Source organism: Benincasa hispida, chromosome 1 (assembly GCF_027475165.1).
Source record: "Benincasa hispida cultivar pf3 chromosome 1, pf3_genome.v1.1, whole genome shotgun sequence".
NCBI classification, from domain to species: domain Eukaryota; kingdom Viridiplantae; phylum Streptophyta; class Magnoliopsida; order Cucurbitales; family Cucurbitaceae; genus Benincasa; species Benincasa hispida.
Window position 1 is genome coordinate 27,332,785 of NC_143478.1, and position 10,472 is coordinate 27,343,256.

The 10,472-nt window shown below is 32.7% G+C and overlaps 1 protein-coding gene across 1 annotated transcript; it reads right to left on the bottom strand.

The window, feature by feature from the left end:
* Nucleotides 1–4,031: 4,031 nt before the first annotated feature.
* On the bottom strand, nt 4,032–9,046 carry LOC120091296 (uncharacterized). The gene is made up of 2 exons (XM_039049271.2): nt 6,445–9,046; nt 4,032–4,569 (listed from the first exon to the last, which is right to left on the bottom strand). Exons 1-2 carry the CDS (start codon nt 9,026–9,028, stop codon nt 4,262–4,264), a joined length of 2,892 nt encoding a protein of 963 aa, XP_038905199.1. The 5' UTR covers nt 9,029–9,046; the 3' UTR covers nt 4,032–4,261.
* Between the last annotated feature and the right edge of the window lie 1,426 nt (nt 9,047–10,472).

A 10,472-nucleotide genomic window follows, 5' to 3' on the forward strand; every position in this document is an offset into this window, starting at 1 on the left:
TGATATCATCAAGTTTGAGCTACCTGAAAAAGGTTAGAAGAAAAGAGATCAGAAAGGAGAAGCTGTGTGAAACCTGAATCTCAATTTCCCTACTTAAGCAGGTACTTAAGGGAATTAATTAAGTATAAGTTAAATCCTATGTTGAAGAGAAGGAAAGTTCTAAGTGTTGAATAGATTTTCCTTGAGTAGCTTTGAGTTGAGCCTTAACTAGTGAAATTTGACTAAGTATGAAGTAAAAAAGAAACCATATGTGTGGTGTTAGGATACATTAAATGCATGAGATGAGGCTAAGTTTGTAGAGGTTAAAAGGAGTTAAGCATTGAAGCTAAGGACAACCATGTGTTGAGCTTGTGAGGTTTGAACGCATGTTGGCCGATGCGTTGGAAAGAGGCATTGCCCAAAGGTTGCTCATGCGTTGAGGATACGTGAGCGAGAGCGAGAGAGCTAGACAATGAGCACAAGGCGTTGGGCGGACGGTTGCGTAGCTACATGGTGCTAAATGATGCACTAAACGATAGCACTACACGATCAATATAAGCGCTAGACGATAGCACTAGACGATAGTGCTAAACGATGAGCTTGGGTTCTAAAAGATAAACGTTGACACTAGACAATGCGATAAGCGCGAAAGCTAGGTGATAGATGCAAGCACTACATAATGGCGCTACACGATGAGCATGAGCGCTACATGATAGGCGAAGTGCTAGACGATGGGCATTGTGCAATAGAAGTAGACGCTACAATGGCGCTACATGATAAGTGGACGCGCTAAACAATGGGCGTAATGCATTAGATGATAGGCATCAGTGCTACACGATAAGCGACAGTGAAAGCTACACAATAGGCGTAGGAGCTATGCAATAGGCTATGCGTTAGACGATAAGCGACAACGAGATCGTTAATAGTGATAGATCATTAGATAATGGAGCTATGCGATGGGGCGTAGACGTTATGCGATGGGCACAGACACTAGACGATTGGCAACAGCGAGAGGGCTGGATGATGAACAACAACAAGAGGGCTGGATGTTAAGCGATAGCAAGAGATTAACTAAACGATGGAGCTAGATGAGTACAAGAGCCATATAATGGACTAGATGATTGGCTAAGTGTTTATGCGGTGTTGAGGCTTGGGTTAAGCAACCCTGATGAATTCATCAGAATAAGTGGCTGAACCGAGAGGAGGTTGAGCTTGAGTTAAAAGAAGGTGGACAAATAGAGTTTCATGCAAGGAAGACTTATTCATGAGGAAGACAACTCAAACATCATGCAAGTAGGTGAGTGGCATCGAAGTAGGTGAATAGCAAGGAAGTAGGTGGTGGCACAGCTTAGTGTAAACACTCCAAAAGTTGCTAAAGTAGGAGGTGTCTTGCATTAGAAGCCTTAAGAAATGAGAAGGATCGGTTCTTTTGGCCTATAAATACCACCTCAAAGTGACTCTTCAGCTCATAACACAAATTCTCTTCAAAGAACAATAGGAAGAGTGTTTGAGAGCAGATTCGGAGGAAAACCATGCGTTTCCAAGAGGAGGAGATGCTATCGGATAGTGAGGTTTGGAAGTAGCATCAACTTGGGATGAGGAGTTCTCCCAGACTACTTGTGCATTTTGAGTGATTCCAAAGCCACCTGAAAACTCTGAAAGTCTAGTTTTCAAGGTAGGGCTGCCAGAGAATAAGCTACAAGGAATCAAGCTGGAGAATGAGGAAAAGACAGAATGGTCGAGCTCTCGGGTAAGCTTAGGCCAGTCTTGATGATTTGAGAATTTCGGCCAAACCACGAGGAGTTATGATCTAAGAAATTAAGGTAAGCTTTCTAAGACATTTTAGAGCATGTTTGTAAAGGAAGTATCTCGAAATAAGGCTTGAAACTATGAGTAATCTGAGATTAAAATTGAATCTAGAATTTAGGGTTAAAAAGGGAGCCCGAGGAAATCAAAGAACTTCTAAAAAGAAAGGTTCATACCTTACCAAGGTGAGTGGTAATTTCCTTTAAGTCTTAAGCATATCTTTTAGAGCATATGTATATGCTTATGTTGAATGAGTAATTAGCATGAGATTGAGAATATGTGATCGGAATGGTCAGGGGGTCAATAGACCTAATTCCTGAGCCCTAAGCGGGACCTCACGGGATGGTCAGGGAACCAAGATGTCTAGTTTCTGAGCCTGTGGGAGGAACCTCGTATGGGATGGTCAGAGGGCCAATAGGCCTAGCTTCTGAGCCCATAGGCGGGGATCTATGTGCACATAGGAAACATAGGGAATGCAAGAGAGTAAACGTTTATGACTAATATCAGTTTAACTATCTACCGTGCGTGTAGATAGAGTTGAGAACAAACTCATTCAAGGCTGAGGTTTGAATGTTAACCTTGTATTTGTGATATGCTTTATTACTATGAGTTGAAATAGACTCTAGAAGTTGCTTACACTCATTGAGCTTCTTGAAGCTCATTCTTTATTTTTATATTTTTCTTCCCAGGTAGCAAAAGGTGAGAAGTTCTAGGGTTCTGCTAAGGTCAAGGTCTGCCACAGCCATAGTCACACTTCTGATTTTAGAGTTGTTAATGTAAACTTTGTAGTTAAGCCTGAGAGTTATATAAATATTGTACTGTTTATAATAAAATGAGCTTAATCAAACAGTTGTTGTTTACATCTTTGGCTTAAAGTTTTATGAGAGTAAAGAGTTCAAATGGGCAATAGGTATCACAAAAGGGTGGTATCTATGGTTCTTCACGCCTCTCCTCGAGCTCAAAAGGCGGGCTCGGGGTGGGGTGTGACAAACTGAGTATTAATCAACAAAATGTTAATTTCAAGATGGAGAATTGTAAAGCAGAAGATATTACTGTGAAATCAACCAATTATTTTTTTACAGTTAAAAACTCTTAATAACATGTAAATCTTATATATAAAGGATATTAAAATCTATGAGTGTAATCAGAGAGATAGAAACGTATCTGCTTTCATTTAGCCCTGTATTTTCTCCAAGTAATCATCAATGACAGCTCCTTTCATGGACCTAGGCTTAATTGGCTGAACCATGTTAAAACCTTGGTCTTTTCTTCCTCTTTCTGATCTTGCATGCTTTAAAACTCCAAAGAATTACCTTGATCCTCATCCTCTTTTCTTCTTTCTACTTGCTAGAACATTTTCGTACAGAGAGAGTTGAGTGAGAGAAGTAATTTTGGGATTCTGATCAGATTGAAATCGATTGATAGAGAGAAAGTTTTCTACTTTACGTGTTGCAGCTTCTTTGATTCGAGGCCATCTCAAGTTCACACATTGCAGTAGACAATCTCCCCTCAATTTGGTCAGACTTGCTTTTGAGCCTCAGCGAATTGAAACAAAGCCCAACAAGATGTTTTCACAAAGGCTTTATCATCCAAAGTTTTTCTTCCTTTGATGTCCAAGATGGGTGTGATGAATATTCACTCTCTATATTGACGGAGAGTATTACGGGTGTATAAGGGATACAAGGATATTGTTGTACTTTTATTTCTATTGTAATCTTGGTGTATAAGGTCGTATTGTACTCTTCAATATTGAGTATATATATATTATTTGACTGGTTAGTTTGATCATTGACCCAAGTTATTTACTTTTGGTTGGGTTATTTGTAAGTTCTGGTATTTAATTTAAAAAGAGACAGTTAAGAAAGAAGTTTATCGTAGAACATGGGTTCTATATTAAAACTAATTAGTAATGAGAGGAACAAAGAGTGTAAACTATTTCAATTTTTATAAAGTGTGATTCTCAATATGCCTTTAAGGTTGTCTATTTCTTTGGCTACCACAATTCTCGTATTTGATTTGCTTCATAGACCAAATACCCATAGACTCTAATATTATATTAGATAACATGAAGTTTCATCTTGAAACTAATTAAGCATGGAAGAGGAAATTAAATAGGTAGTTAAAATAATTTACCTAATCAATTCTTTAAAAAAAAATTAATTATTTCAATTTTTAAAGTGTTTTTTATTATTAAAAAATTGTAAAATGAAAAATGATAATCTAAAATCACTCAATAAATATTTATTGGATTGGATGCACTTTATATTATTATTATTATTATTATTATTAGAACATCAAAATCTACAAATTGCACTTCTATACAACAAATTTTCAAGGTACACTCAAAAGTTGAAACTGAGTACATAGTTAAAAACATTCACTGCAAAATTCATTGAATGTAAGTTTGGCCTTCCAACTTGACACATTCTTTCTACAAAGGATACATATACAATCTACATGGAATGCATGAGATGTATTAACAAACTGCAGCGTGCATTTCTAGCAACCGATTCACATTGTACATTGTTGGTCGTGATTGCGGGTTCGTTTGCACACACGAGATCGCTAGATTCATTATCAAAGATAGTTCGTTTATGATCTTTTGCATTTGAGGAAACGGTAGACGAGAGTCTAAAATGTCTTTTAGATCAATGTTGTTTCCTGATGAAGAATGCAACGTAAGAATGAAATCTTTTGTATACTTTCCTACTAATACTTCAAGTGCTACAACACCGAAACTATAGACATCGCATTTTTCAGTTGCCATCGTCGTATATGTAAGCTCTGCATATCAAATTTATAATATATGAATAGTTATTATTTGAAGAATAGTGTCTTGGAGTAACATGTGGAAAAAAATGCTTTTTAAATAAAATCGTCCATGAGTTCTTCTGGAAAAATTAATAATTTGAAGTGTTTTCGGTATAGTTTGTCTAATATTTTAGATGATAAAAAATATTTTTTTAAAAAAAATAATAAATAAGTAGACCACTATATAAAATTTGGATTAATGTAAAAGCTATTTTTGAAGAAACTCGTGAGAAGTAGATTGTTAAAAAATGACTATTTAAATTAATCTTTAGTTTCTTAAGTTATTTTATATTTAGGGTAATTCTTTTAAATGTCAAAATTATTCAAAATATTTTTAAATATGAAAAAATGTTATCTAGATAGTCATAGATGTATATCATTATCTATCATTGATAGGCACATTTTACTATATTTATAAATAAATTGACTCATTTTTCTATATTAAAAAAAATATTTTTATTTAAAATAGTTTTAAAAAAACAAAAAGAAAACACTTTTATTAATCTAAAGCCACTTTAGGAGCTATTCTAAGCAAACTTAGAATTATTTCTTTTTCTTTAAGATATTTATAGAAAAATTTAAAACCAAATTTATTCAAATAAGTTATGATCTATTAGACAATTACTTATAAACATGTTCTTAATATTAATTTTTTTCACTATAAGTAGGTGTATCTGTAAATTTCTATTTAGCTATGCTCAAATTCAGTCATATTTTTATTTTTTATACTAAATATATTTCGAGGAATGTCATTTAATCGCCTTAAATTTATTTATTTTTAAGAATCAACCCTCTAGTGTTTGTTCAGAAAGGTTTTTAAATTAATCCAATTTGTTGGAGCACTTTTTATTTATTACAATTTCTTAGAAAACTACTTTTCACCGACCAAAATTATTCAAATAAACTATACTAAATACACTTCAAGTTATTAATTATTAAAAAAAATATATGAGTGGTAGAATTAAAATTGAACACATTTAGTTTTTTTTTTTTTTTTTTTTTTTTGACAATTTTGAACTAATTTAGTTTTAAACACAACAATTAAGCATAGTCATGGCTTTCAAATAGGAAATAATCTTTTCATATTTCCATACTAAATGTAGACTTCTTAAACCATGTGAATTCTTTGAGCTCTCATTTTGTGACTATTTGGTTTTTGGTTTTTGGTTTTGAAAATTAAGTCTATAAACACTATTGTACCTCCAAATTTCTTCATTTGTTATCTACTCTTCAACAATGGTTTAAAAATCCAAGCCAAATTATAAAAGCTAAAAAAAGTAGGCCCCGTTTGGAACAATTTTATTATTATTTTTTTTTAGTTTTTAAAATTATGTCTATAGAAACATTACTTTCACCTCCAAATTTATTTTTTTTGTTATATACTTTCTACCAATTATTTAAAAAATCAAGTAAAATTTTGGAAACTAAAAAAGTAGTTTTAAAATATTTTTTTTTGTTTTTGGAATTTAGCTAAGAATTCAACTATTATACATGATGCAAATCATAGTAATAAATGGAGAGAAGATAGACTTAATTTTAAAAAAAATAAAAACTAAAAACTAAATGGTTACAAAATAGTTTGTTTTTGTTTTTGAAATTTGGTTAAGAGTTCAACCAATCGTACTTAAGAAGATGCAAATCGTTGTAAGAAATAAGAAGTAAATAAACTTAATTTTCAAAGACCAAAAACAAAAAAAACGAAATAATTATGAAATGGAGCTAAATAGTTTTAAAGAGGAGTAAAATCCTTCCAAATATAAAAATTTTAACTAAGTTTCAAAGCATTGAAAGTTCATATGATTCAATTGAAAACTTGTAGATGCAAAGCCTATGTGAGATCATACACACCTGGAGCGATGTAGCCACTCGTGCCTGAAACCATGGTCGAGTTCGACGGATTGACCTTAAACAACGTTGCAGTCGCGAAATCCGAAACGCGGGGTTCAAATTTCGTGTCGATTAAGACGTTGTTGCTCGTTAAATTTTGATGTATAATCGGAGGCTTACAATTGTGATGCAGAAACGAAAGCGCCCGGGCTGTGCCTTTCACTGCTTGGATCCTGTTTAACCAATCTAGCTCTATTGCTTCTTTTGCATTGCTCAGTATATGAGCTAAACTTCCTCTATTTTCAATGTAATCATAAACCAAAAATGTATGAACCTTTTTACAACAAAATCCCAAAAGTCTCACAATGTTCCCATGTCTTATTTCTGTTAGACCCCTTGCTTCCTTTCTAAAACTATTCCAATTCTCGATCCCGGTCATTTCATCGTCGTCCAATGAGTAATATAGCTTCTTCACTGCAAATACCGCACCGCCGGACATTTCAGCTTTGTAAACCTTCCCTGATCCTCCCTCTCTTATGCAATACTCATCATCAAAATCCTTTGTAGCTTCAACTATGTTGGAATACACAGCTTTACCATTGAAGAAATACCATACGTCTCGAAACCTCGTTGTCGTCCTCTCCTTCACTAACGTCGTGTTCCAATCCGAGATGTGCTCCGTTTTCTTACATAGGACATAAGTAACAGTTCCATAAAGTACTAAACAAATCAACACTGCTCCTACTAAAGTAAGAATGAGGATTGTTACGAGCTTCTTCTCTTGCGTAGTTCCCCCATTGTCGTCCGATTCGTTGTGATCATCGTTGCAACTCGGCAACCCTTCGATATTGTTTCCACATAAGCCTTTGTTGTTACTAAATGCAGATGCATTAGCTCTACTAAAGATGCCTTCATCAGGAAGAGGGCCTTCAAGATTGTTATATGAAAGATCAATGGAAACCAAACTGACCATTGTGCCTAAGGAGTTTGGAACAGAGCCAGAGAGATTGTTATGAGACAAATTCAAATTCTCTAAGCATTTGAGATTCCCTAAACTTGAAGGAATTTCACCACTTAGTGAATTAGTACTCAAATCTAACCTTGTTTGTATACTATCAAGGATCCCAATGCTATATGGGATTGAACCATTAAACTGATTCCCTCTCAAGCTTAAATATTGCAGCCTAGAAAGATCAGCTATTTCAGAAGGAATGGATCCACTTAACATATTCTTGGAAAGTTCAAGAGATTGAAGATTGCTCAAGCTTCCTATTCCGGTAGGTAGCGACCCGGAAAACCGATTGTGGCTTAGTCCAAGCACCGATAGTTTCGACAAATTCCCGATACTTTTCGGTATGAATCCAGAGAGATTATTGAAAGAGAGTTCAAGTTCAACTAAATTCTTCAACTTAGTTATCTCTTCAGGAATCTCACCACTTATCTTATTACCATCAATCCTCAAAAGGGTCAAGTTCTTGTTATCTCCCCAGTTAGGAGATAGCCTTCCTTCCAACTGATTGTAGCCTAAATCAATGTAATTAAGACTCGGGTAAACTCCGAAATCTCGATCCAACAATCCGGTTAAGCTGTTGTTTTGCATCAAAACTCTGAACAAACTAGTACAATTTTTCAAACTTGAAGGAATAGGACCTGAAAACCTATTGTGTGCTGTTGAGAAATTAACAAGTTTTCCTCCTTTACATATTTCTGGTGGTAAATTACCATGGAAAAAATTCTGAGCAAAATGAACAACCGTTAAAGATGACACATATCCCAAATTTTGTGGCACTTCACCAGATAAATCATTGATGAACAAACGTAAATCAGTTAAGTTCCTCAAATCTCCAATACTTTTAGGGATTTCACCATAGAAATAATTAACATTTAAACGAAGAACGTTTAAATTACTTAAATTCCCTATTGATTGAGGTATTTCACCAGAGAATTGGCTTCTATCGAAAGCAATCAAATTCAAAGACTTCACATTCCCAATTTCTTCAGGTACTTTGCCTTGAAGCAGAGTATCTTGAAGCAAGAAATTCTTTAAACTTTTCAACCCAATATTTGAATTACTAAACCCATCTGGGAAAAGACGAGAATCCAAAGACCCAGTAATGAAATTTCGAGATAAATCAAGTTCAAGAAGTTGAGTAAGATTTGCAAGAGAAAGAGGAATAGTTGAATTGAAACAATTAGTGGAAAGATCAAGATATTGAAGCTTTGAAAGAACTCCAATGGAAGATGGTATCAAACCAGAGAGTTTATTTACTTTGAGATCAAGAATGATTAGGCTTGAAAAACAAGAGAAATTCAATTTCTCAAGAGTACCTGTTAAACCAGTGTAAGCCAAATCAATTTCATTCACATTCCCTTCATTATTGCATATGATTCCTTTCCATTGACATGGGTTCAAAACAGAGGAATTTTGAGTTGAAGTTTCATCAACCCATGAATCTAAAATTGCTTGTTGTGGAAGGCTTTGTTTCCATCTCAAAAGAGCCTCAGCTTCCATTGATGAACCTTCAATGGTTTTGAAAAGAGAAAGAAGAAGCAAAAATGTAGTTTTAAATGAAACAGAGAGCAATTGTTTCTTTTGGTTTGCCATGTTATGATTTTTCTTGGGATTTTGGATCAAAATTGTAAGATCATATAGGAGAATGAAATGGACCCAATTGTTATTTGTTAATGAATTTTTGTTTAAACTAATGAAATTGTAGCTTTCAAAGCTATATTGAAATAAAATTTTTGCATCAACTACTTGTTTTTGGCCTTTTTTCAGTTACATATTCAAACTTCTACCTAAAATAGTGATGGATGGTTTATTTATTAAGTTATGTTCGGATCGGTTGTTTTTAACGTTATTATCCAGTTTTTGCTTTTTTGTTTTGTCATCTATATTTAAATTATTTGTTCATATGTTTACTTTCAAAAAGACTACAATTATGCACTCTAAAATCTTGATCTATCGAACAATTTTAACTATCCATCATCAACTACAAACTCAACTGTACTTTTAGAATCATACAAAATTATTAATGAGATAATTGTTTTATTTATATTTATTAGAGTTTTTCATTTCTTACCTAACTATTATGTGACTTTATATATTTTTCTAACTGATTGTGTTATACTATTTTTGCAAAATATATTATCACACAATCAAGGATTAAAATATCGATGTCAATATCAATATCGAGATTTCAATTTTATGGTGGATATATCGATAAAATATCGATATCGATGGATATTTTTATAAGTCACGAAATTTATAAAATTTATTTAGATTAATAATAATGTTATTTTTACTATAAAACTAAGTTATTGATATTGTTATTAGTAAATATTCCTATTGAATTAAATAGATGACATTTTTTTATATTTTGCGAGCATCTATAAAGGATATTAGAGATATTCATAGATATTTAATATCAATATCGAATCTCTTGATTTACAGATATATCGATGGATATATCAATATATCTATAAATATTTTAATCCTTTCACACCGTGCATCTACTATAATTTTAGCTTTTGTGCGTGACTTTCAAAGAAAGGGTTTGAGATTGCTTTTGCATAGATGAGAAACAAATATACATGAAACAACCTTAACTTTTGGTAAGACTAACTGTTTTTTTTTTTAATTATTATTATTACTAACTGTTTTTATATTATCATTATTATTAACTGTTTTTTATTTTTATTATTATTATTATTATTTTACCTCTAAATAAAAAAGTTGAATTGCTTGCCTCATTTCAGAAACAAAAACATAATAATAATAATTATTATTATTATTATTTAGTTTTCAAAACCTAACTTGCTTTCTGAAACTATTAGTAAATGGTAATAACAAAACAAGATATTTAAAGGTAAAAAGAGTATTTATAGACTTAATTTTCAAAAACTAAAAATAAAATAATTATCAAATGAGATTTAAAAAATTATCAAACATGGTCCTATTTCTCAGGTTTAAATTTAAAATTTACCTAATACTGATTTACTTTAAGTTCATGTTAATGATAAGTTAGAATTATTTTTAAAGTATAACA